The sequence below is a fragment of the Acinonyx jubatus genome, chromosome X (genome assembly GCF_027475565.1).
Source record: "Acinonyx jubatus isolate Ajub_Pintada_27869175 chromosome X, VMU_Ajub_asm_v1.0, whole genome shotgun sequence".
NCBI lineage: Eukaryota > Metazoa > Chordata > Mammalia > Carnivora > Felidae > Acinonyx > Acinonyx jubatus.
The window spans coordinates 123,729,871-123,757,731 of NC_069389.1; the positions used below are offsets into that span (position 1 = coordinate 123,729,871).

The 27,861-nt window shown below is 49.9% G+C and overlaps 1 protein-coding gene across 2 annotated transcripts; it reads right to left on the minus strand.

The window, feature by feature from the left end:
• Positions 1-99: 99 nt before the first annotated feature.
• On the minus strand, positions 100-27,126 carry MPP1 (MAGUK p55 scaffold protein 1). 2 transcript variants are annotated; one of them, XM_027053194.2, is made up of 12 exons: positions 26,931-27,126; positions 14,651-14,794; positions 14,401-14,479; positions 13,416-13,501; positions 9,243-9,311; positions 7,733-7,929; positions 6,222-6,328; positions 4,971-5,051; positions 4,238-4,318; positions 2,362-2,564; positions 2,147-2,221; positions 100-756 (listed from the first exon to the last, which is right to left on the minus strand). In XM_027053194.2, the coding sequence occupies exons 1-12, from the start codon at positions 27,030-27,032 to the stop codon at positions 580-582; spliced, it is 1,401 nt and encodes a 466-aa protein (XP_026908995.1). In that variant the 5' UTR covers positions 27,033-27,126; the 3' UTR covers positions 100-579. The 2 variants fall into 2 exon arrangements, with proteins under 2 accessions (XP_026908995.1, XP_053057878.1); XM_053201903.1 differs by lacking the exon at positions 26,931-27,126 and adding an exon at positions 21,473-21,520.
• Positions 27,127-27,861: the final 735 nt, after the last annotated feature.

Consider the following 27,861-nt stretch of genomic DNA (forward strand, 5'->3'; position numbering starts at 1 on the left):
AACTGGGACTGATGCTGCCCTCGGAAGCTTAAAGCAGGTGGTGCGGTTTCCCTCTCCGGAGACCCGTGTAGGCGGAAACGCGAGGAGACACAAGACATCGGCGTTTTAACACGTTTTTATTGCTTTTGAGGGTTTCCCTAGAGCAGACATCCTCCTATTGCACAGCTGTTTCATTTTGGCATTTTAGAAAGTTGAGGCTGAGGTTACAGATGCTTCCAAGACCAATGAAGTGCCCGGGGTGATTCGAGGTGAAGGCGCACAGGCTTTAAGGGACAAGGTCCGTCGCTTTTCCTCTCTGTGTGCACCATCTTTGATTAGCAGTCGCGTTTTGACAGTATTTTCGGCCTCAGGTTTCCAGAGAGCCTTCTGAAGCCCTGATCACTGGGGCTCCATCTAGCAGGAGAGTCAGAGCCCAGCCAGGAGCCGGCACCAGTCTGATGCCCACTGGCGGAAGTAGGATAGGAGCAGAGTGCGGGAAGCTGACAAAACTAGGGGAGCGTCCCTGTTTGTCTGAAAGCAAGGAGAATGGAGTTCACACCGCTAGAGAGGGGCGGACGGAAGCTCCCCCGTTCTGCAAGCTTAGTACACCCAGGAGACGGGCACCCACTGCGGAGAACTGCACGCCTGCTCGAAGGCTTCTTGCAATTTCTTCAGGGTCTCATCGACGCCATTGTTGACCAGCGAGAGGTCAAAGTAGTGCGCGTACTGGCTGCGGATGGCCTCGGAGTCCTTCTGCAGCTGCTGCAGGGCCTCTGTCTGCAAAGGAGAGAGAACCACGGATGAAGCGGTCCCAGAGGCCAGCGATGGCGTGTCGGCGTGCATTGACTGTCGTGACCCTGCCTGGCTCAGAACCACCTGCTTAAACACTCAAACCCTGAAGGCCTTCCTTGGGAACGCTAACAGGATGTACAGAGGCGATCCATTAAGAACGCAAGTCTCAGGGGATCTCAAAGCAACCGTGACTGGAGAATCACAGCTCTGAAGACCAGTAGCTCCATCGAGACGGCACGGACTTGAGCAGCACCCCCAGTCCACGCCTTTGAACACAGCCCTTCCCAGAACCACCACAGCTCCAATCCGGGCCTCTGTCTAGCATCCCAAACCTGTGTCCACGAAAAGACTGAGCACTCCATACAAGTAAAAATGCGTAGCAATAAACACCAAAATACATGCCAAACTGGGAAAAAATATCTACAACTATCTATAAGCTCGGAAAAATGAGCCGCGGACACGAGCAGGCGGTTCACAGAGGAGTTGACACAAAGAGCCCTCAGGAGTCTGGCGAGCTACTCAACCATTGGCAGCAAAAGGTGGAAGTACAACGAGACTGCGGTTTTCCATTAGATGGGCCAGAAATGAACTTTGGATACTATGCGCCTGGCACACGGAAGCAAGCACTCTCGCGGGTAATTTGTCTCCAAATTCTCGATTCCCACTGCACGCATCCTCGGACCGGGCAGCCCTGCCGGGAATTTCTCCTACGCCTACATTTGCGCACGTGTGGAATGCCACATGTACGGCCCCGGTCGCCGCGATATAATTTGTAACGGTCCTTTTGAAAACAACCCAAGTGGCCTTCGAGAAGGAAATGGCGAGACTGAACAGTTATGTCACATACGCTCAATGGGAGACCACACGCGTACTAAGAAAGGCGGGAGAAGCTATCTACGCAGCGACACGGTGAGATCTCCATCGTGCCTGGCGAACAGGCCGGGGACAGTGAAGCGTATGGAGGATGATGCAGAGCGGGTAGGAGCCCCTCCTGTCTCCCCACAGCCGCACACACCCCAGGGTGGGTTCAGGGCCGCCTCTGGTACCCCTGCTTTGTCCCACTTGAGCTCCTGTCGCGCCGGCGTGGGGGTCTGCCAGACTGTCCGTCTCTGCCCCTACACCCTAAGCACTTCGGGAACAATGACTGGGTCTGATTCCTCTTGCCCCCTGACCTGGCCCGGCTGTCGGCCTAGCCACTGGCCCGGTAAATCTAACGTGCCCACGCCCTTTGGCTTCTTGGCCTTGCGGAAAGGATGGCAGTAGCCAGGAAGCTCGTGGGGGATTTGTGACGAGCTGTGCTCTGGACCGATGTCCCAGTCTGGGCAGACCCAGACAGCGAACCTCCATCCCCCCTGCATAACCCCGTCCTTCCCACCTGGGCGCCCTGGTCGGTGGGTGCGATGAACACAATGAACGGTGACAGCTCTGCCGTGCGGACAATCTTCAGGGTCTGGAAAACGAGGAAGGAAGAAGAGAGGACCGGAGTCAGCCGTCACGATGGGCAGCACCAAGCCCGTCATTCCTGGTACCGCTGCCCGGGCTCTAGATGAACACAACCCCATCCGTTCCTGCCGTGGCGTGCCTACCCACCTGGGGCTCGATGTCCAGGATGGCAATCTTGTCCTGCTTATGAATCTGGTGCACGGTTTCAAATTTGGTGCCAAACATGTTGCCCTGGTAGCTGCCAAACTCCAGGAACTCGTTGGCAGAGATGTCTCTCGTCATCTCTTCGGTGGAGATGAAGTGGTATTCCTTCCCATCTTCCTCACTCTTCTTGGGCGGCCGTGTGGTATCTGCGCCAGAACACAAATCCCTCACCGTCCCCTAGGGGCGTGGGCCGGGGTGTCTGCCTCTGGTACGGAGGGCTTAGCAGAGGGGTGTGTCCCACGGGGTCCCACAGGGCTGACACTGGAGCAGGAGATGCCCCGTCCGCCCAGAATGCATGTGCCTTTCAAGAGGCGAAGCCCAATGTGGAAAATTTCTATCCCTTTCCCCATATGAAGGGTCATCTCTTCCACCGCCAACCCCAGGAGCATTAGAGCTCACAATTTGAGAAATGACAGCTGAAAATACTTTTTAAGCAGATCTGTGAGCCATGGGCAGCGTTCCGTGTAAGGACATTTAAAGTTGCCTTTCTGGGGGTGCCTGGGTGGCTCAGTCGGTTAAGCGTCCGACTTTGGCTCAGGTCATGATCTCGCGGTTCGTGGGTTCGAGCCCCGCGTCGGGATCTGTGCTGACAGCTCAGAGCCTGGAGCCTGCCTCAGATTCTGTGTTTCCCGCTCTCTCTGCCCCTCCCCTGCTCACGCTGTCTCTGTCTCTCAAAAGTAAATAAATGCCAAAAGACATTTTAAGTTGCTTCTCTGTAGCTTGGAAAGAAGGGTACTTTCGTTTGGTTTAAACTGCTATCGTTAAATGTTGGCATGTTCTTAAGGCACGGCATTTACTACCACTCATATCAGTCGTCATCTAGGTACAATGTGCTCCAGATAGCACAGCTTGAAACTCCAGCATCACATGCTTCTGCACACCTCTCCTGCAGCCCATCCGCATCCGGCCCCCTGCCCCTCTGTCTTGCGCGTCGCCCGCACAGCTCTCTTCCTGGCTGCTCGATCCCAACCTGCACACGCCTCTCTTCCTTTCCATCTTACAAAACAGCAACTCTCCTTCACTGGTTATTTCTGCTTTCAGACACCCCCACTCAGTCCTGAACCCCGGGACACCTGCTGTCTTGTCTGCCCCTCGTGTGTCACTTATGTCTAAAGGCACAGTGTCGAAGTAAGGAGTGCAACAATACTAATACTAGATTCTGAATAGGGTTTTCTACCCTGATGAACAGTGCCTCCTCCTGGGAACACACATAATCAATCACACTACGCAGCTTCGCTTCCGGGAACGGAAGGTATCTGACTCCAGGCCTGATTCTCCTACTGAGGGCAGCTGCCGAGACCGGGCCTCTCCCGAGTGCTGCTTTGATTCAGAAGACATTTCAGGAGAATGAGAGGCAGCCCAGATGTGAAGCAATAGTGGGCTAGCTAAGGAAATTACCGCGTAGCCACTCAACGGACTGCGGTTTAAGCTCATGAGAACATGTTTATAATATAAAGTAAAATGAAAAGAGTAATAGATGTGTTGTAAAGATTTTAAGTAAGCTCTACACTTGACATGGGGCTCAAGCCCACAACCCTGAGGAGTATATGTTTTCAATAACATTACCTGCTTGATTCTTTTAAATATTCAGTGTGTAATAGTCAATATTTTCAATATTTAAAATCATTTTCTACCACTTCTGTGACGCAGGCAGACAGCACAGAAAAGAACAGGGGCATAGTTAGTTATCCAGAGTGATGACACATATATGCTTCTATCTTTCCAAATGGTGCTTTGTTTTTCTAATCAACATTTAAAATCACATGGGACACAGAGAGTGGCACTCCTGCCCGGCCCGCAAGGCCCCTAGGGTACTCACATGGGGCGGGGTACGCAAACTTGTCCGGGTTCTGGCTGAGCAGGGCACTCTTAATGTGGCTGCGGCCGACCCCGCTGGCTCCTGCGGAGGGAGGACAGAAGCTTGGAGAAGACAGAATGTGGCCTGCTCTTTCCTCACGAAGGCTTCTGCTTCTTTCCCCCAAAACCAACGTGGGGCTAGGTTGAGGGATGAGACGTGGGTGAAGTGGGCTCAGGAGGGCTCAGGGCTCCGGGCCCTCGCGTCCCAGTCAGGGGAGGAGGCTCCGTTTCAGGGCTCAGGGTCAGGACTCAGAAGCTAACTGGTTGCCACAGAGGAGCCAGCTAACACATGGGGTTTTCCATCCCTTTTGTAAAGATGTCGCTTTGCCGAGCTCTCCGAAATTAACGGAACCGCATTGAAGGCACTGTTTTCCCCGGCAGTTTCTCCAGAACCCTAGTACAGATTGGCTAAGCAACTACTGTGTTAGCTCCAAAGACAGTGGGGCGAGCCACCCACATAAAGCGAGCTGCTGAAAACCTTGTAAGGATTCGTTTCGTTTGTAAAGCGAATCCACATGGGATATACCCGTAAGGCTTCGGAGAGCACAAGAGTGGTGCTTTTCTCCCCCCTTTTCCTGCTCACTGCCTTTTTTTTTTGGAGTGGGGCTGCACTATGCAGTGTGGGTGGGACCACCAGGAGGGACATGCAGTGTCGCCAGCAGAGCATCGTGGGCGGGAGGACAGCGAGGCGGTACCTATAAGCACCAGGGTCTTCCTCTTGAACGCGGGGAGCCGAACAACTTCCTCGTAGGAAACGACGTCCAACTGGTCAAAAACTAGAGACAGAGAAAAGCGGTGTTCACTTTCACAGCCGGGGAGAGCGGCGGGCCCGGCCGTGGGGCCAGTGACCCGGGACGCTGGCCTGGCTTCACCGATGTCGCGCTCTGGTAGGTCACAGGCCGCAGGGGCCGTGATCGAAGCAGTGAGGCCCCAAGCTGCCCCAGTGCTCTTTGGGGCAAACCACACTTAGTGGCCCTGCAAGGGATGAGGGGGGCGCTAAGCCACTGTTCAAGCCAGGACACCATCGGGAATGAGCACAGTGGCTGCTGGCAGAGAATGACGGCCAGGGTCACGGACGCCGTGCCTGTGGGTCTATTTGTTGGGTTTCCCAACTCGACAGGACTCTGTCACTGAGTTCTCTGGACTCTAATATTCTTTCTTATTTTTTGGACCCCATTATTCTATTTCCTCTCTCTTGTCTCTAGTTTGTTACCTCATGCCCCTGGGACATGCCACCTGGCTGCTCGAGATGGAAACCGGAGTCTCGTCTTGACTCTCTGTCCCTCCCAGTTCTCCCATCCCCCATTCTTCAGTGCTGCCAGAGAGACCGGCTAATCCCATCCCCCGCCCCCGGCTCAAAGCCCCGCACCAGCTCCACAGACACACCCCAGAGCGCGAACACAGTCCCTCCGTCTCCGTCTCCGTGCTTAGCCTGCGTTCCTGCCACCCCCCCCCCCCAACCCGTGCTCCGGCCACAGCTTCTACTCCTTCCATGTAGGCTCCTGACACATGAAGTGATTTCAGGCTGTGATTTGCTCACGTTCCTGTCTTGGTTTTGAACACTCCCAGCGGGAGTTGAATGGTAGATTATGATTCATTTGTTATCTACAATCTGCTTGGACCCATTGGTAATTTCAGTCTATTACCTACCACGGTAGGTAAAAAGCAAAGGCACAATGAGTTCTTAGCAAAACGTGCTATTTTCTGGGGTTGCTCAGACCATGAGCGGGCCAGGCTGATGGCACGGGCTTGGTGAGAAAGGTCTGGATCACGAGCAGGTGTGAGCAGACCTCTAGCCTTCCTGTACATGTACCGGGAAGATGAGGGTTGTAATCAAGAAAGCCAGAAGACACGGCATGCTTTCTATATAACATATGGTCCACTGTGCAGGACGCCAGCCCCCCTGTGCCACCAGGAGCCCGCGGAGAGGATGCCGGGAAGCTTACTGGAGCTGTGCTTGGCCAGGTACTTGTCTTTGTACTTCTTCTTCTTCCCAAAGGGACTGCAGCTTGGGGCTTCACTCGGAGCCGACTGAGCCACACTGGCCACTCGCCTGGCAGGAAAAAGTGATGAAGAAAGTCAATGGAACCTCAGTGTAAAAGGCCCAGGGCCATTCTCCCAGAGCAGGGCTTGGGGACCTCCTTCCCCTTCTCCATTAGACCTCCAGACCGAGGGCACCTGGCTGGCTCATTCGGTAGAGCACGCGACTCTTGATCCCGGGGTTGTGAATTCAAGCCCCACGTTGGGTGTGGAGATTCTTTAATAAAATCTTGAAAAACAAAGCAAACCTCCAGACCAATCTGCCAAAAACTTGGTGCTGGCCTTGACCTTTTCCTCTCTCACACCGCTCTGTGTGTCCCTCGTCCTCTCCGTCTCTCAGCCCTCACTTGTCTCTCCCTCCCAGCTTCCCCCATCTCTCTCTGTCATCTCTGTCTCCAATCTGTGTGTCTCTCACATCCACTCCCTGCCTCTTGTTCTCTGTCTCTGCCAGTTACCCCCTCAGCTGCCTCTCTGCTCCCTGCTCTCCTGCCCCACCCCCTCCTCCGTGAGCAGAAGGCTCTGGGTGTGTGCTGAGTAGGGTGTAGACCAGTAGGGAGGTGGTGAGGGAAAATGTGCATGAGCCAACCGGTACACTGCATTTTTAGTCTTGCACTTGAACCTGAGGGCCCCACGAGAAACATGCGGAAGGTGCCTGGCTGGCCCGGCCAGGCTGCACTGAGGGGTGACGTGGCAGCGGAGACGGGGGACCCTCCCTCTTGCACACATTTGCAACACCAGGTATTTGGATGCCCACAAAAGAACTCTCCAGAGAGGCATGGGAGGCGACTGAGACCTGAGAAGCCATTCCCGTGTGAGTCTGCACAGCACCCAGCTCTGAGCCTTTGTTCTCTACGAACAGGGCCACTGTGCCCGCGGGACATAGCGTGTGCGGAGTGCCTAGCGCGCCACGTGGGGCACCGTGAACTGGGTGCTGTCTTCAGACAGGTGACCCCGAGCCTGGGGCCCGCACCTGTCAGCAGACAGCACGCACCACCCAGCAACGGCTCGCTTTCTCGGCTGCGGTGCTTTCTGAACACTGACGAGCGGGCCGCAGTATGGAAACACACCGCACACTGTGCCCCCGTATCATCCACATGTAGGCGTAGAAATAAATGCTCCAATACTTCCCTCCGATGTCACTTTTCAAAAGAAATACTTGTCGCACCCAGTAAACTGATGGCATGTGCCGTTACAGCACAGTCCCCCGTGTGAATACCACTGTGCCACTGAGTCCTCCTGAGGAGGACCTGCATGTTATCCCCACCGTGCTACCTCGGAGAATGGCCTAGAAGCCACAGCTGATGTATTTGGGCCTTTCGCCAATACCATGCAGGGTCAACACTGTATTTCATTTGCTGCTCTAATTGTGAAACGGCTAATAATTCGTGTGGCCGACTCCACCTGTATGAAAGCTCACCATTCCTGTAGCTCAGGGGAAGGGATCAATCCTGCTGACTCCTTGGAGGAACCTTCCACCCGCCCTTGCCACCAGTTACTGTCATCCTTGTTGATTATCTTGATGATGTCCCCGGTGACAAACTTCAGCCCCGCCTCCTTGCAAGGGATCAGGTGGTCCTTTTTGGGGTCATAGTCAAACTGCGCTCTCATGAACATCTGCAAAATGAGGCAAAGGGTCAGAACTGCAGGGACAACAGGGAGGCGACAAAGGTGAGACACAGAAGCTGGTTATTGGTCTGAGTTGTCCATCCGTCTGTCTTAGAGTACAATGCAGCTATTATCTGAAATGCACATTTCCTCAGTCCATCAATTAACAATAGGAATGTGCCAAATGCTGATACCCCTTGTACCCACAATCCACTTCTATGCAGAGGTTGTCAGTTACGACGTGTGGAAAAGTCACCACAGCATTATTTACAAAAGTGAAATACTGGAAGCAAGCTAATTTTCCAAGAATGGGAAATTAGTTAAGTATGGCTACCTACTGTATATATTACCATGCAACTATAAAAATCAATTTGCAGGGGGGCACCTGGGTGGCGCAGTCGGTTAAGCGTCCGACTTCAGCCAGGTCACGATCTCGTGGTCTGTGAGTTCGAGCCCCGCGTCGGGCTCTGGGCTGATGGCTCAGAGCCTGGAGCCTGTTTCCGATTCTGTGTCTCCCTCTCTCTCTGCCCCTCCCCCGTTCATGCTCTGTCTCTCTCTGTCCCAAAAATAAATAAACGTTGAAAAAAAAAATTAAAAAAAAAATCAATTTGCAGGGACACCTGGGTGGCTCACTTGGATAAGCATCTGACTTCGGCTCAGGTCATGATCTCATGGTTCATGGGTTCAAGCCCTATGTTGTACTCTGTGCTGACAGCTCACAGCCTGGAGCCTGCTTTGGATTCTGTGTCCCCCTCCCCTCTCTGCCCCTCCCCTGCTCACGCTCTGTCTCTCTCTCAAAAAGAAAATAAACATTAAAAAAATTAAAAAAAAAAAGAAAATCATGCCACAATAACATAAATGACCCGGGACAGAAACTTTACAAAACATCATATGCCAAGGCCCTATCTGAACACTTTCTCTCGACTACTGACGCTTTCCTTTGGCACCATTAACTACTGTGTTTAAAAACATTTGCCAATTTGCCTGTGAATAATTATACTGCATACAGTTTACTTTGTGTTTTTTTGATGACTGGTGACACTGGATATTTTCTCATGTGTTCAATAGCCATTTGTATTTTTCCCCGTCTGAATTACCTCTTCATCTGCTTTGCCCATTCTTCTCTTGGAATAAGGAGATGACCCTTTCCTTTCACATCGGTTACAACAAGCAACTCAGAAAGAAGGTCTGCTTGTTTGTAATGGATGTTAATTTAGTTCAGAGAGCAGCAGGCAGCTACAGTCGTGAAATACTGAGAACTTAGAATCACATCACTTCAATCGAATCTCAAAGAACACAACAGAGAAAATGGTGTCACCTACCTGTAGTGCAGGAAGACGATTCTGCTGGTTGGGAATTACTTTTAATGAGATCATTCCTTTGGTTTCTTTCTATTAAAAAAAAAAAAAGCAGAGAAATAAAACTGTAAGGAAACTAACTTGGATGATCTGCAATTTCAAAAACTCTCATTTCCCCTCTCAAAGTCCCAAAAAGTGTTTTTATCTAACACACATTTTGACCACACACTTTGAAATTTTGTAGGACAATTCCTCCTTCAATACAAAAGTCTTGTGTGCCCCATAAACCAGTGTAACTTGGAGACGTACAGAGAATAATGAAGAAAAAACTAAGGATTTTCCCTCTTCCCTACACTCAACCCCAAAAGGTCCCCAGAAGAACCTAAAGTGAGCCTAAAATGAACCCTGGCACACACACACCCATGCCTTTCTCCACACGAAAGAAAACATTTCCAAATATTTACACACATATGTCCATATTCACATGCACGTATTTTTGTTTTTAACAACAACTGGGCATGTCGATTGCTGCCAATCTTTTTGTCACTGTAATCTGCTACAATAGACATCCTCGAACATATATCCTTCTAGATTTGCATTTTGATATTTAAAAAATTTTTTAATGCTTATTTATTTTTGACAGAGTGGGGGAGGGGCAGAGAGAGAGAGGGAGACACAGAACCTGACACGGGCTCCAGGCTCTGAGCTGACAGCACAGAGGGGCCCAAACCCCCAAACCACGGGATCATGACCTGTGCCAAAGTCAGACGCTCAACCAAGCCACCCAAGTGCCCAAAGCATTTTGATTTTTATAGAATAAAATACCATGGTAGAAATGCAGAATCAAGGGGTGAGAACATTTTAAAAGCTGTCCTCATATTACTCTTCCAAAAGATTACAGCGACTTCACTCTCACCAGGAATATATGAGAGGCCCTTTCCCCCTATTCTTGCCAGAATTCTATGCTAACATTCTGCCAATCTGACAGGTGGAAAGGATTTCATGGTTGCTTCATTCTGTAATTGTATTACCATAAATAAAGTTAAACCTCTTTTCAAAAGCTTTTTTTCTTATATCCTTTGTCTAGTTATCTGTTTGGCTGTGAGTCTTTTTATAACACGGTTTAGAAGTTCTTACAGTGTTAGAATTATTAACTTTCTACCTATCATATGTGCAACAAATATTTTTCCAAGCCTACTGTTTCTGGGATGTTTCACCACATAGCACAAATTACCTTCTATGTAGTCAATTATATTTACACACATCAAAATGAAGCACAAATTTTGAAGCTTTACGTGTCACTGCAGGCTCAGGAATCAGTGCACCCAGCCTTACTGAGAAGCACCATGAGGCCAAATCGCAGAGCAGCCTGCTTTGTGGAGGAGGCCCTGTGGGGAAACACATCAACCTTCTCGTGCTGCCCATCGTGGGACACTCGGTTCTGCTTCCTCTGGGCGGGGAGGTGCCCCAGATGACGTCGTATATGAGAGACAAGCGGGTGAATGGGCCCCACGGATCAGCGTTCCAGCAGGAAGCGGGTGGCCTGTCCCACAGGGTGCCGAAGACCGCTGAATGAAGGGGCTATTTACAGCCCCAGGATGGCAGTGGCATTCTTACCCCCCACGGGCCTGTGGGCACATGCTTTCACCCTGTGTGTCTGCGTCAGGATCCAAATGAAGTCCACACCCTGCAAGTGGGTGATCTGTCTCTTTAGACTCTCTTCACCCACCTGTTCTCCTCAGTCCGCTAATTTCTTAGCACTTGCCAAATGGTGCTGTTCTAACCACCACTTGGTGAACTAGCTGGAATACTGTCCCCTTACGGACTGTGAGTTACCCAGTGGTAGAGTTCATACAGGGAACAGAGGGACAAAGGCATCATTCTCTGTCTGTGTTTACCACGTTCCAGAGTAATGAACTGGTTCCCTCACATCCTCCAATTAGCTCATAATGTGTACGTACACACACACACACACACAATTACAAGTAATCTAGTTACAGATACTTTTTATAACCCCCTTCGTCTTCCACATTCTTTTGTCAAGGTCCTGTCCGATCTATTTCTGACTCTTTAATAATTTCTTTTCTTCTCCTAGCTTTGGATTGGTTTGCCTTTTTCCAGTTTCTTAAGGTGGAATCTGAGGCCACAGATTGTGAACTTTCTTGTTTTTTAAGATAAGTGTTTTGTGATCCAAACCTCTACCCCAGGACAGCTCAATCAGCGTTCTACAGAATCAGATATGCTGTGTTTTCATTTTTATTTGCTTCAAGGTACTTTCTAATTTCCCTTGTGATTTCTTCTTTGGCCTATGGGTTATTTAGAAGTGTCTTATTTAATGTCTAAGTATTTAGGGATTTCCAGATACCTGTTTTTGATTTCTAATTTAATTTCACTGTGGGCAGACACCATATCTTCTATGTTTTATGGGTCGAGAGATCTCTCGTGAGTTTGAGCCCCGCATCGGGCTCTGTGCTGACAGCTCGGAGCCTGGAGCCTGCTTCAGATTCTGTGTCTCCCTCTCTCTCTGCCCCTCCTCCACTCACGTGCGTACGCTCTCAAAAATTAATAAAAACATTAAAAAATTAAAAAGAGAGAGACTGAGACCTGGGACAGATTCTGGATCTGCCTTTTCCTCCTTGCAGCTCTACCAGTTTTTGCCTCAAGTATTGTGAAGTTCTGTCATTAGGATCTGGGTAAATTTGCTCCCTGTTACTTCATTTAGTCAGAAGCAGAAGTCCAAGTGAGGGCTTTTTTAAATTTTTGTTTTAATGTTTTTATTTATTTTTTTGAGACAGAGAGAGACAGAGCCTGAGCAGGGGAGGGTCAGAGAGAGAGGGAGACACAGAATGTGAAGCAGGCTCCAGGCTCCGAGCTGTCAGCACAGAGCCCGATGCGGGGCTCGAACTCACAGAATGTGAGATCATGACCTGAGCTGAAGTCGGACACTCAACTGACTGAGCCACCCAGGCACCCCGATTTTTTTTTAATTATTATTTTTAAATGTTTATTCATTTTTGAGAGAGACAGAGGCAGAATGTGAGTGGGTTAGGGGCAGAGAGAGAGGGAGACACAGAATCCGAAGCAGGCTCCAGGCTCTGGGCTGTCAGCACAGAGCCCGACGCGGGGCTCGAACTCGCAGACCGTGAGATCATGACCTGAGCCGAAGTCAGACACGCAACCGACTGAGCCACCCAGGCGCCCCACTGAGCCACCCAGGCGCCCCCCCGATTTTTGTTTTTTTAAAGTAATGTGTGGGGCGCCTGGGTGGCTCAGTTGGTTAAGCGGCCGACTTCGGCTCAGGTCATGATCTCGCAGTCCATGAGTTCGAGCCCCGCGTCGGGCTCTGTGCTGACAGCTCCGAGCCTGGAGCCTGCTTCGGATTCTGTGTCTCCCTCTCTCTGACCCTCCCCCATTCATGCTCTGTCTCTCTCTGTCTCAAAAATAAATAAACGTTAAAAAAAATTAAAAAAAAAAAAAAGTAATGTCTATGCCCAACGTGGGGCTCAAACGCACAACTCTAAGATCAAGGGTCACAGGCTCTTCTCACTGGGCCAGCCAGATGCCCCTCAACTTTTCATTTATAATATCCCATCCACCGTTTATAACAAATCCATGATGGGGCACCTGGGTGGCTCAGTCAGTTGGGCGTCCGACTTCAGCTCGGGTCATGATCTCATGGTTTGTGGGTTTGAGCCCCGTGTCGGGCTCTGTACTGACAGCTCAGAGCCTGAAGCCTGCTGCGGATTCTGTGTCTCCCCTCTCTCTGCTCCTCTCCTTCTCAGGCTCTCACTCTCTCTCTCAAAAATAAAAAACATTTAAAAGTTTTTTTTTTTTTTTAAGAAAACAAATCCACAAATAGGGATTCCTATCTTCATTTTACAGATGACTTAGAGAGGTTAATTTACCTGTCAAAATCATGGCTAGAATAAAGTAGAGCAGGATTTCAGAGCTGCCATCAAAGACCAAAGCTTTCTGACACCCACTCCAGTGTTCTTTCTAGATAGACACTTGGGGTTATTTGCCTTGGTTTAGAAAGTTACTAAATGAAAGCAAAGAACTGTCATTTGTTGCACAGAATAAAGACTAGCAGTGGTACGAGTCCCCTCAAGGAGTACAAAGACTTGACAATAAACTCATGTACGCAGACACCAATGTGGTTCCACACTTCACAAAGACAACGGCAGAGACTATACCCACCATCGCCTTCTGCAGCTGATCTACTGAGTGATTAGTCACGTTTGTGCCATTGATTTCCAGGATCTCATCCCCGACGTGAAGGGAGCCTACCACGAAATGAAAAATCAGTCCACAAGGAATAAACATTAAAACAAGAGCTGTCAATATAACTCAAGATACCGCAAAAAAGAAACCACGACCTACAGCATTGTTCTACAACAGACTGTGTAAAACACTCAGGGTTGAGAATATTCAAGATTGCGGGAAGGGAATGGTTCTTTTGAGTCCCTTGAGGGACGTATCAAGGTGAGCACTCGACAGTTTAGTATGACCTCGTCCTCCCTGGTCAAGCTGAATAAAAGCACTTCATCCACAGCAAGTTTAATGTTTCTTTGTTGTTCTACCTAATGGTAAAGTTCATCAACGGTTAGATTCTACGTGAAGAGTAATTACCAATATTTGTGCCACCCTAGATACAAAACAAAAGTTCTAACTGAACAGAAAAAGGTAGGGTTCAAAGCGTGGGATGAATCAGGTGGGCAAATACAGGTTATCATCCGCTACCAAAAACAGGTCATATTTTAATGTTCTCTCACCAACCTCCCAAATAGCTTTGACTCAATGATGCATCTGAAAACTGACGGCACCTTCACATTAAGGAGACACAACGGTTACTTATGATTATTTGTCTAAATTCTATTTTCGCAGTGCAATGCAATGGGCTGCATGTGGTTAACCGGTCAAATATTGGGTGGAAAAGTATTGGCGTAAAGAGGTGTGCAAGAATGCTCAGAGGGAGAGACAGTGGCACTGGGCAGTTCATACAAAGGTCTTATAACACAGTTAAAGAGCCAGTTATTAAGCCACAAAAAAATCTCCTGTCTCACACACACACACACACACACACGCTCCCCACTGTAAAGGCTGTAAGCCTCCAGCCCCCCAGCACTGACTAGCATGTCGATGGTTCTCTGACTGAAGCACTGCCCAGGGCCCCCATAGTTACCTTGTCTGTGAATCATGCCACCGTGAAGAATTCTGGCCACTGTACAGGACTGCTTGTCATTCAGCTTCAGGGTGATTCCCTGCAAGGAGGACACAGGGGACAGCAAGCTTTATTTGCAGCTCTTTCTGAGCTTATCCGTAGGATGATTTAGGAGGATCTCTGCAGAGGAAGATCGTTCATCATCCTCTTGTGGCCTGGGGGCTCAAGGGGTCGAGAGTAAGTGGTGGGCTAGAACAGGACAAGGGATTACCATGGGCTCTTCTGTGACCTTCTCGAACTGGATGAGTCGCACCTTCCTCACATCCTGCCCCTTGGCCTGGGCAGGGCTGCCTGGGGCAGCGCAGCCGTTGGTGTACATGTCCTCGGTCATGGCGCTCGCCTGATGTGACGCAGCCTGTCGGGTCAAAACAACAATGCGTCAAGTCAGCGGCGAAGGCCCACCATCACTCTGGAACTGCAACTCTACAATCCAAAGGGCTCCGCAAACCAATGGTTATTGCATAAGCTTGGTGTCCCTCACCTGGAGTGACGTGAGGCTATTTGTAAATGCTATCATCCGACTTAACAGACGTGCTCACATCTGGTCGGCTGCAGACGCGTTAAAGTATTTAATGCCCAGGGTGCTGCCCAGGACCCTGCTGGGGCTGTAATGAGGTGTAATACAATTCACAAAATTCTGATTTCTAAGGCACACCGCCACCGAGGCCGCGGGGAGGGCTGTGCACCCATGGTGTCTATAGCGAAGACCCGAGGTGGGATTCGTTCAAACAGCCTGATGCTTTGCATCAGGCTGCGGTAAGGATGATTCGCGTTAGCATTAGCCTCTCACAAATCATTTCTTTGGCTACAAACAGGAAGTTCTATCGGGACTAGAGAATTAGGCTTAGCCCTTGGCCTACGACGATACCGCTTAACCTGAGGGGTCCCTCTACGTGAGGTTGCCACCACCCCTCCTGCCATCCCATGATGACACCTCCACTGTGACCCCGTTCCCCCCATCTTGACAACAGCAAAGCCAGATGACTGGTGCCACCAGACAGTAAGGTACTCAGCATGGCATCGGCAGGAGGACAGACAACGGACCAATGGAATGGAATAGAAAGTGCAGACACGTGGTCCGTGTCCGAACCTTTCAACACAGATGTGTGGCCACATGCCACGGGCACCAAAAGATGTGGACAGTGACGTCATCATAGCATTATTTTGTAAAAAAAAAAAAAAAAATGCTGTACAATTTAATTTTTTGAACCATTTGACCATAATCTGAAGATATCATGCTCCTTAACCCATAAAGGTTTGTGTATTTTCTAAGAACAAAAACTTTCTGAAAAACGCGAATTTAGCATTGATACAATACTACACCTGGTCCTCAGTTTCTATTAAAATTTTATCAGCTGTCTCAATAATGTCTTTTAAGGCTATATATATTCTTCCCCAGACCAGGAGCCAGAACCGTGCACCGCATTCAGTTTGCACAAGCTTTGGCCTCCCTTAACTTGGAAAAGCTCCTCAGTCTTTCTCGGTCTTTCGTGACCTTAACATTTTTTAAGAGGACAGGCCTATTGTTTTGTAGGCTCTCAGTTTTGGTTCTGCCCCGTGTTTTTTCATAATTGGGTTGAGGTCGTACATTTTTGGCAGGAATCCCACGGAAATGGTGGTGTTCCCTTCTCAGAGCGGCACTATTCTTAAAAGCCCGAATCTGGAAGGACATCCCAAGTCCATTAACGGTAGGATGAATGGACGCACGTAGCCATTACTGATACCACACAGCAGCGAGTGTGCAACGTGGGTGAATCTCTCAGCCTCCTTTGCTGCTTCTTCCTCAGGTGTCTAATCTGCTAATGTTGAAGTGGCCCAGAACTTGTGGCAAGACATGTGACAGTGGGGAAGGTCAAGTGGAAACCTCCAACGGTGCCCTCCACCCACCCCAGATTAAACAGTAAATCAAAAACAGCATGGCCAGCTAGAGGAGGAGGGACAGGCCTGAGCTTGGTTTACAAAAGGGCCAATTGACTATTTGAGTCCAAGCTCAAAATGGAGAGCAAAAACATGCCAGCTACACCTGGGGGGCCCCTCAGAGATACTAAGGGAGATTTTCCCGAGATGGGGGTGGTGTGAGGGGCATGCCTCGTCATCCAGTTTGTGGGGTAGCAGAAGCGGAAATATCCCCTGGTGGGAGTGTCTCCATCGAGATGGAGACTCATTCACTCACTTCCTCCTGGGCCCAGGCCCTGGGGGGAAAAGGGCTAGAAGATCAGAGGGGACAGGCTTGTGGATGGTATGTTAATTTAGTCTTTATAATTTAAATTTATTTATTTTGAGAGAGAGAGAGAGAGAGAGAGCGCGCGAGCACACGCAGGGTTAGGGCAGAGAGAGGGAGAAAGCATCCCAAGCAGGCTCTGCACTGTCAGCATGGGGCCCAACTTGGAGCTCGAACTCACGAACAGTGAGATCATGACCTGAGCTGAAGTCAAGAGTCAGACGCTCAGCCCACTGAGCCACCCAGGCACCCCTGATATTTCAATTTTAATTTACCTCATCCTAAGAGGTCATCAGAAACTCCGATGAGATGGTGAGGCTTGAAGGAGTGTTATTTACGGGGGGCCTCGAAAGACGGAAGTGCTGAGAAAGAGAAACTGCCTGTGTAGCAACTGAAACTTCAAAAAGCTCACACGACCTCTATGTCATATGACCCTTCAGCACCACTGCTGGGACGAGATTGGTGCGTCCGGGGCGGCGTGGCCACAGACTCATTACCGCTATTCAAACAGAATTGGGGATGATAGGTTGGTATTTAGAAAACATATGGACTTATGACACCTGGGAGTGCAGAACTCTCCAGGCCATGGTTAACAACACAGTTAACAGTGCGCACGGCACGTACGGTTAACAGTGCACACAGTACGTAGCAATGAAAAGGAGGTTCCAAGGTTAATCTTGAAGACATATTATTCACTAAAAAAAACAGAGAGATGAAAGGTATGCTATCATCAGCACAGTGAACACAATGAATATATTCATATGTGCTTATAAATGTACGAGCTGTGTTGGAGACAGACATAAACAACAGCAATTATACACAAACTGGATTGGAGTCCCTGAGTCTTTTTTTTTTTTCAACGTTTATTTATTTTTGGGACAGAGAGAGACAGAGCATGAACGGGGGAGGGGCAGAGAGAGAGGGAGACACAGAATTGGAAACAGGCTCCAGGCTCTGAGCCATCAGCCCAGAGCCCGACGCGGGGCTCGAACTCATGGACCGCGAGATCGTGACCTGGCTGAAGTCGGACGCCTAACCGACTGCGCCACCCAGGTGCCCCCCTGAGTCTTTTAACAAACAGCTGGATAACTTGGGGCAAGCGTGGGGCCTTGCTCCCTCCCTCCACCCCTCTCCCCTGCTTGCATTCTCTAAAAATAGAAAATAAAATTAATTAATTAAAAACTTGAAGAAAAAAACCCTATAGAGAAGACTGATGGTTCCCAGAGGGGATGTGGGGGATGGGTGAGACAGGTGATGGGGATGAAGGAGGGCTTGTGAGGAGCACCAGCTGTCATATGGAAGTGTAGGATCACTATATTGTATACCTGAAGCTAATATTGCACTGTATGGTAACTGGAATATTAAGAAAAACTAAAAAAACAATCTAATTAAAAAATGGTCAAAGCATCCCGTTCTGGAGTATTCAAGATGTGGAAGAGAGGACACGGCGGGTGCCCTGGTGCGAAATTCCAGACTTCCCTGGGTCTTTCGGTAGCAGCCGTGATCAACTGTGCTGACCACACAGGAGCCAAAACTCCGTGCATCATCTCTACAGAGGGGACTGAGGGATGCCCGACCAGACTCCCCGCCGCTGCCACGGGGACACGGTGATGGCCACGGTGCAGAGAGGCAAACCCGAGCCGAGAAGAAGGTACATCCAGCAGTGCCAACGGGACCACGAAAGTCGTAGTGGAGAAATGACGGCGTGTTTCTGTCTTTCGGGGACGAGGCGGGCTCACGGCAAACCATGAAGGCAAGGGGAAAGCTTCCGCCACCACGGGCCCGGGGTGCGCACACTCGGGGGCGCAGGACCGCACCCGATGCTGGCAGCACTGCACGAGGCCTGGGTGTAGTTGTTTAAAACAATCACAGATTATTTGCTATCCTTTCCCCTAAAAGGGCCAAAGACAGGAAGAAATATTTCACTAAGGAAGATAAATAAGGAGGAACGGCAAGGGATGAGCTAACATAAAACACAGACGACACTAGATGCCCGTGAGGACGCAGAGAACGGAATCTCTCATCCTTGCTGATGGGAGTGTAAAATCGCATGGCCATTTCACAAGAGAGTTAGGGACTTTCTTAAAAAACCCACAAGACATAATAAAATAAGATAAAATTTAAAAATTAAAAAAAAATGTTTTTAAATGAAACAACCACTTTACAACCCAGCCATGTCACCCCTAGAGAAATGTTCACACAAAACTTGTATGTGAAGCCTTATAACAACTTTACGCCTAACAGCCAAAACGTGGGAACAACCAGAATGGCCTATAATTGGGTAAGCCATTCAACAGATGACCGCAGCCCATCTGTACCACGAAACACGTCTCAGCAACAACAAGGAACAAAGGCACTCTGATGAGTGAAAAAAAAGCCAATCTCAAAAGGTTGCATATTCTATGAATCCATTTACATAACATTTTTTTGAGGGGGGTACAAGGGAATGAGGGGGGGAGAGGGAGAGGGAGAGAAGCGGGGCTCACCGGAAGCAGGGCACATGCTCACTGGAAGCAGGGCTTGAACTCATGAACCATGAGATCACAACCTAAGCTAAAGTCAGATGCTTAATGACTGAGCCACCCAGGAGCTCTAAATAACATTTTTGAGATGAAAAATTACAGAGATGGAGAACAGATCAGTGGCTGCCAAGGTCAGAGCAACAGTAAGAATGAGGAGCAATGTGGTGACAGAGCGGTTCTGCACCTTGATGGTGGAGGCGGTGGTTATACACATGCACACATGACAAAATAGGACAGAACTACACGCATACGTCGTACCGATGTCAACTGTGTGGTTTTCATACTGTACTACGATTGAACTCCCAGTAGATAGAACTGAACTTCTTTGGATAAAATAAGTAGCAAAGTGGCAGGCAAGCAGCGCCCATCTGCAACCAAAGAACTCTGAGAAAGCCTGGTACCGAAGAATGGGTACCGGTGACAGGTCCTTGACAAGTATGCAGCGTACACGATCAGTCTTCAGATCCCCATTCGTGTTCTGGGACAGGAAAGTCAGAGGCCACGATACACGGTGATCAAACAGGTCCCCAAAGCACGGCCCGTGGTGACCTGGGACAGTGTGGTTAAGCCTCTTCAAAGCTGAACAGCTGCTGCCACAGTCCACACAACAGGGTGAGACATTAAATATTTCAAGTAGGTGGATTCAGCAAATCAGAGGAGAAGCAGTGCCAAGTTGGAAGGAAGGATCCCTTTCACAAATTAATCGCCGGCGCTGTCTGTACATTTTCACCCTGCATGTTACAGGAGGGATGTGGGGGGTGAGGAACCGAAGGCCCTCTGACCACGGCCACGGTGAAAACACGACGGGCTGCAATCTCGCATGTCGGGCCTCCGAGTCCAAAATAGAACCCAGGACTTTCCTTGACCCTCATTTATTGATTTTTGACCACTATTACCCATGGGGCTGAAAACTAAACTCAGGCAATCATTCCACGGGTTTATCAGCAGCTACCGTTTATGCGCGTTGCTAAGCACAGTGGTTTACAGGTGGCCATAAAGTCAGGAAACACGGATCGTGTTCTTTTATTGTGTGCTGTAATGTAGCACCAATAAACTGCTTACGATGATTCACCTCGGTTTCCAGACTCCGCGGCCCCTGCAGAACGCTCTAAGTGACGACAGATTAGAAAGTCTTAGTCCAGAGAACACAAACTGACCTTTGAAAGGGGAAGAAGCCTACACGGTCGTGTACCTAGAACAGGCAGATAAACTGGCACTTACCTCATGTTGTTCTTATTCAGCTATATTACAAAGATCGTTTTTGAACGCGTCAGCCTTTAAGTTAAGGACTCAGCAGAGCTTACCAGAGGCAGAACACATTCCAGTCAGAAAAGTCCAAGAGCTGCCATCCCAAAGGTTGGTCTTTCAAATGTGCTTATCCATCAAGATGTTCTTCGAGATGACTAAGAGTCACTCTCACACTCGCCCAGAAGTTGCAAACGATGACGAAGATAAACGGAAATGTCGAACGTGCTAACTAAAGAACCAACTTGCAACAGTAAGGCTTCTAAAAGCAAAGCGCGATGTTCCCCACCACAGACTTGTCACTGAGCAGCCCTGTCCTTCTGAGACGCACGCTACACTCCCCGGGGCCTGTCTTCCTTGGAAGTTCCCTACACTACTCCTCAACCTCATGTCGCAAATTCCTCTGACCGGCCCTCATGTCTGTCTCCTCATGACAACTGTAGGAGCAACAACACACAGACAGACACTTACATTTGACGTCTGTACATGCACACGCACACGCACAGAGTGAAGGTGACTTCTTAATTCAATCTGCGAGGCTGAGACCCCATGAAGTACAGATCTCCACATGCTTAAGTCATGGTCTCTGCCCTTGGCAGCTCATGACTATAAGGACAAGTCGTTCGTTCATTCATTCATTCATTCATTCATGTATCCAACATAAATGATAAATGGAAAGATTTCCTCCATCAAGTTTAAGATGGTCTTAGACTGTGCTCAAAGGACTCAAAACAAGGTTTCAACTTTCTTCAAAACTAGCTTCACCAAGTTTTGAAATGGAGCTTCACCAAGGCTTTCTGAATGGTGAGGAGGATGGCATCTATGGGGGATGAAGGGGAAGACGACAGGAAGTCCTAGGGGCAGACCAAGGAGCGGTCTGCTCTTCAGTGGCACGCAAAGACAGAGGAACCAGGACTCAGACACAAGTTCCGCCCGATGAGGCCGCGTTGCAGTCCTCCTCCTACACAACTGGCCCAGACTGAACTCAGGAGAAAGGGAAGGAGGCTGCCTTCGCCTCAGGGTAATGGACGTGCCTAAGACTGACCGATGAAATTGCAGTCCTGTCCCACCGGGTCATCCACTCGTCTGCCACGGAGCAGGCTTGTGTCCTGGTCCCTGATTTGCTCCCACGTTTCTTGTTTCCACAGCTGGTAATACATTCCACTTTGAGACAGAGATTTGTCTGTCCCTTCTGTTTATTTTGTCTCCTCAAGCTGCAAGACAAGTACCACACAGGCAGGGGTCTTCATTTTACTCACTCTTGGGTCCCGGGCACCTAGAACTCTGCCTGGCTCTAATTTAGGGAGCTTGCTCAACACTCACTGATGACATGAATCACTCCCAAGGCACGTGCTGCTGTTTTTTGGGCCACTACTACCGCCCCCCCGTCACCACCACCATGTGATTGCTAGGTGACACGAGTCACGTTGAACAAATACGAAAGTCAAACGTGCTAGATTCCATTTTGCAGGGTTCACTTCAACCTTAAAAATCACCACCCTCCTCTCTTGTGCACATGGGAGGCCCCGGGCTAGGATGGGCACGGTGGGAGTGGCTCCGGTTAAAGACGACTGCTCGACCGCCCGGATTCTGGAGAAATTGGGGCATAAACACCCACCCACGGCTCCATGTCTGGCCTTTGCTCTGCAGCCTTTTGGCCTTTCATTATCCAAACTGTGGGAGTGCCAAGGCCCCGCTGCTCTGAAAGCCCCTTCGGAGGAAACATCTGCAGCAGGGTTCAAAGGGCACAGGCAGCTGGTCAAAGGAAGCTGGGATTTAAAAAGAGATGAAAAACAAACTTGGCACTTGGCGGGGGTGGAGGTCGGGGGGGTGGCCAGTGGGGGGGGGGGAATAAAACTGGGACAACTAAAGTTTTTCATCCAAACAATCGGATTAAGAGTGACAGTGAACGTAGGAGAGGACAAACATTTGTTCAGCCTACTGTTAGGCTCTTTGCCAACTGCTTTCACATGGAGACTTAGAAGGCCAGGCGAAGAAGGCAAGCCATCACCAGAGGGCAGACTATGGTGGGGGGGGGGGGGGTGCAAACACCCACTCCAGCCTGGGCAGGATCCGCTTCCAATTTGGGGCAGAAAAACAAACAGGACGGGCCTCTGGGTGGCTCAGTCAGTTAAGCGTCCAACTCTTGGTTTCAGTCCAGGTCATGAACTCACAGGTTCTTGAGTTCGAACCCTGCATGGACTCTGCACTAACGGCGCAGAGACTGCTTGGGATTCTCTCTCTCTCTCTCTCTCTCTCTCTCTCTCTCTCTCTCTCTCTCTCTCCCCCCCTCCCCCACCCACACTTTCTCCATCTCTCAAAATAAATAAATAAACTTAAAAAGAGCCTGGAGACTGCTTCAGATCCTGTGTCTCCCTCTCTCTCTCTGCCCTTCACCTGCTCATGCTCTGTCTCTCACAAAAATAAACGTTTTGTAAAAATTTAAAAAAAAAGAGAGAAACTGAGAAAATCAAGAGTGCTGTAAAGTATTAGACAGAAATCAGCACTTTTACCACAAATGACAAGAGCTGGAGAAGAACTGGGGAGAGAAAGGCCTAGAGCCAGGAGTTTCTGGCCAAGTACTATCTTAAAAATCATGCATTAACTAGGGACACTGTTTCTCAGGCACTAAATCATTCGAGAACACATACATCAATCAATCCAAAGGCCAAGTGTCTAAAGATCCTTTTCTAGTGTGCTTTATCTACCCAGTGTACTGTGTATAGAGGCAAAGGCTTCTTCCCTTGCAAGGAGGGTGACTTTTGAGCAAAGACCTACATATGTTTTTGGTTCATGTATATTTCTTTATATAAAGGAAAAGGAAAAAGTGAACAATCAGAAGAGAAAATTCCATATTATGAAAGTTGTACTCTGGTTCCCTAATTCAGAGTTTTTCTTCCTGTTCCCCACCCTGGGGTGACTTCCCCTCCCCCCAGCCACTGCTGGAGATGTGCTTACTCCTGCCTTCTTACACTCCACACCCAGGGCCCTCCTTTTCTTTTTTATTTAAAAAAATTTTCTTAACATTTATTTATTTTTTGAGAGACAGAGAATGAATGGGTAAGGGGCAGAGAGAGAGTGAGTCACAGAATCCAAAGCAGGCTCCAGGCTCTGAGCTGTCAGCACACAGCCTGACGCCGGGCTGGAACTCATGAATCATGAGATCATGACCTAAGCCAAAGTCATACGCTTAACGGACAGCCACCCAGGCACCCCCAGGGTCCTCCTTTTTTAGGAGGTATGAGCAATTCACTACTTACGGATAAAATCTCTGCATCCATGAAATTTCAACTGATTTTGTTTCCCTTTCCCCAGGGGACATTTTACAGTGTATCAAGACATTTTACAGTGTATCAAGGCATTTTTTGATTGTCACAAGTAGGGGGGTGTATTACTTTTCACAACAGAGAATGATCAGACTCAAAGTGTTACTCAACAAGAACCTCAATGGCTTCACACAAGCAGTTCCCCCCCGCCTGGAGCGCTGTTCACCAATTACATCTTAGCTACCCCAAGACTCAAGGTCTGGCAGCTTCACAGCGCCCTACACCTGCCTGCCTCTGTGGCCTTCATCGTTGACTCCTCAGCCCCAGAACCAGGTCCACACACAGTAGGCGATCAACAAGACTACATCATAGCCAAGGACGACCAGTGTGGACTAATGCATCTGCTGCCTAAGAATCGACAGATTTTAGGGGCATCCGGCTTCGGCTCAGGACATGATCTCACGGCTCATGAGTTCAAGCCCTGTGTCGGGCTCTGTGCTATCAGCGCAGAGCCCACTTTGCATCCTCTGCCCCCCCTGTCTCTGCTCCCCCTCTGCTTGCGTGCTTTCTCTCAAAAATAAATAAACATTAAAAAGAATAGATCTTAGTGGAAGCTCACCTGTAGCCTGACCTATGTTAGGTCATTTTTCATCACGGGAGACGCCCAAGCGAATGTTGAGGGATTTTCGACATACTACTTCATGGGAAAAGTGTTGTTTTTAGCAGGATGGAAGAGGAATTCTATGAGCAAATTTACAATCACTAATGAGCCCTGCTGTAAAGAATAAGGCCAGAGGTAGCTTATGAGTTTCTCCAAGGAAAGAAATGTACTTCAATATGGGAGACAGGCCATCGTTCAAACCTATTGCAAAATTATTTTTTGGCAATACTTTTTCAATATTAAATGTGGCCTATGATCAGAAGTGCAACTTCAGGTTTTGAGTCTTGAGAACTTTTACAGAAAGCACTCTCCGTAAACGAGGCCTTCAGCAACATCATTTTGAGAATTCTGTTACAGCCCACAAGTCCTTCCCAGGTTTTCGTACTTTTTACCAGTATGGGGCCGTGCTGACTGCTACCGGACAGGCGGTTCTTAGGGACATGTAGGATGCCCCTGTGCGGTTCTAAGTGCTCGACACGCATCACGTCAGGTCACTGCCTCCATAACCCTCCACACAGGTGTGTCTGACAGAGGAGAAACCTAAGGCACAGACAGCTTCGGCAGCTTACCCAGGGATACACAGCAAGTGAACGGTAGAGCCCCGAGGAAAGGTGAACCTGAAGAAACCATTGGAGATTCTCCCTCCAATGTCCACACCTTGCCAGATATGGATGCTACTCCATTCAGCAAGCTAGCAAGTTTCTTCTGTCATCTTCTTCAAATCCTTTAATAACACCAAAACACAGTGGCTACCCAGTAGGCCCATACGCAGTACTTTGGGACCAACTGCCAGCTCCACAGAAACTGTTTACTCAAAGGGTGCGCCACACATAACTCTTGTAGTGACGGGGCCTTGTTTCAAAGAGCCACGCAATCTCTCAAGCCTGCACGTAAGGAGCAGAGAGGTTTACACAAAGTCGGGTCACTTCGTTATATACGGGGCTCTTGTTGGGCTCAGTGACAGGAGCCTGATACAGTTGGATTCCATTTATAAGACTGTAAAGGATCGCCAGGGAACTTTCTGGAGAAATGAAAGGGTTCTATATCAGGATTTTGGTGATGGTTACATGACCATAGGCATTTGTTAAATCTTACTGAACAGACCAAATGCATTTATGAATTATATGTACGCTAATTATACTTCAATACAGCTGCCAAGAGTAAATTTAATAAGGAGATTTTTATTAAAAAGTCAAGGCTCAGCCAAGTGAACCAATTATAGAGGAGAAGCAAAATCACACATCCAAGCCTACGGGGAGCCAGGTAGTTTTAGACCCCGATTCCCTCTTAGTGCATATTCTACTAGAGAACGGCAAGTCCAATTTTGTCTTGCCATTTGAAGAACAATAGTGTCTCCCCCACCGGGTCATTCTAGCACTCACTGAAGCCTAGAATATTGCCATCATGACTGGAAACAACAGACAGGTGTGAACATGGCACTGATGCTTATCAACTGTTTCCTGGAGCTTCCAGTCCAGAGTCACGGCTCTCCTGTTTGCTTTACCTTGTGAACCTCCAGTATCATCATCTGTGGAAGTGGAAGGTTATGCTAAATCTCTAATGTCCACCTCTTCAGTCGTTTATTAATTCAGCAAACATTTCTGAGGACCTATTTATCAGGCATTTAAAATAAAAACCGTGAGCATGAAATAGCCCTGCCCTGAAAAATCTTGCTGTGGAGAACAGAGATTCACGCTGACTTCAGGCTGGGTCAGGGCAGAAACACAGCTGCTGCCTGGCTCTGGCTCACGCTCTCGCTCTCTCTCTCTGCACATTCACTCGTGGTACCTGACCCCCAGTCCGTGCAGCAGGCCAGGCTAGGTGCGGGGTCGCCGGGCCTATCTTCGGGGTGATGGCTCCAACTGCGAGCCAGCCGCAGCCTCCGGATGAGTGAGCGAGCATTCTGCTGGCTGCACCTCCGCCCGAGAGGACCTCCTTTTGGTGGGTGAAACCCACACTCGGAACTATATGACAGATAACACGGAAACCATCAACCTCTTCTGGGCATCTTTGAGGATAGAGGATAAGGGCTCTTTACCACCCATCCCAGGAATCCGGAGGGCACAATGACGTCAGCCACCCGTGGATCCCTTGTCCACCCGAACACGCACACGGGCCACCCCGTCTGCACCGCAGCCCCAGGGGCCGTGCGCGAATGCGGAGGGACGGTGAGTGAGCACTTTAGAGGCAGAGTTGGGTTTTACGACCTTCTCTGCGGACCCAGACACGCGAGCAGTTCAACACGCAGGCGGACCCACTCTTCTTGGATCTGTTCCCCAAAGTCTTTCTGTCACCCTGACTTCCGTCCACGGGGAAGTTTGCCTTGACCTTAACCAGCGCTGGGTACAGGCCGCGGCCTCTCCGAGTTTCCACCCAGAAAGGCTGCGGGGGTGGGGGGAAGACCCACCGCACCTGAAGCCCCCGAACGAACCCCGGTAGCCGCCGCGGACTCGGCTCCGAGGCCAGCCGCCCGCGGACGGGGCCGCGGACCGAGCAGGTCCCGCGGCGGGCGGCGCGGCCTGGAGCCGAGCCCCGGCCCCGCACCCCGCGCCCAGGACGCCGCGGGGCCCTCTCACCTCGGGCCGGCTGCGCTTCTGCAGCAAGTGCTCCAGGTAGAGGTCGGAGAGCGCGGTGCGCATGCCGCCCCCGCCCTCGCCCTCGCTCGCCTTGAGCGTCATCTTGCCGGAGCCTCGACGCGGGGCCGCGAGCCGCGAGGCGGGCAGAGCCGGGAGTGCGAGCGCCGAGGCCTGCGGGGCGGCGGAGGCGGCGGAGGCGGCGGAGGCGGCGGAGGCGGCGGAGGCGGCGCGGCCCCGTCACCTCCCCGCGGGCGGCGCGCTGGAAGGGCGGGGACGGAGCGCCGCCCCGCCCCTGACCTGGCCCCGCCCCCGGCCCACCTCGAGGCTGAACCCAGAGGGGCCGTCAGGAACCCAGCAGACCGCGCCCTCCCGGCGGAGGGCCCACCGGCTCCGCCCACAGCCCTGGCCGAATCGGTGGGGACTGGAAGGAAGCCGTCGCTCCGACTCCGGGCTCTACCCAGAAATCTCTGCGGGCCCAGCGCGTTGCGAAAATGCCTTTAAGGCTCCTGGGCTGCCGGTACCCTGTCATTTACATTGCTGGCTGCAGTTCGGTGATGGGAGGCCTGATTGCCCCGAACAGCAAACTGTTTTTACTTGTCTTACGCCACATCTTCTACTCTTAATGCCACAAAAATTTTGAGGGATCAGTGGAAGTAAAGGGAACCGACATTCCTTAGGAATCCTAGAACAGGATTCCTTAGCATCCTAATGCTTTGGTGGCGTTAAAGCAGCAGTCTAAATCATGGAAGGGTTTCTGAACAAAACATTGACTGGGCTTACAGGGCTCAGGGCTGTCTACATCCATAGATACCTTTACCTGACCCAAACCTGGTCCCCTTTTCCCGAGGCTAGTAACCTCACACTATTATAAGCAGTTCATTGCTCTATATAATCTTATGCGGACCTTCCAGTACCATATAGCCACGAGGAG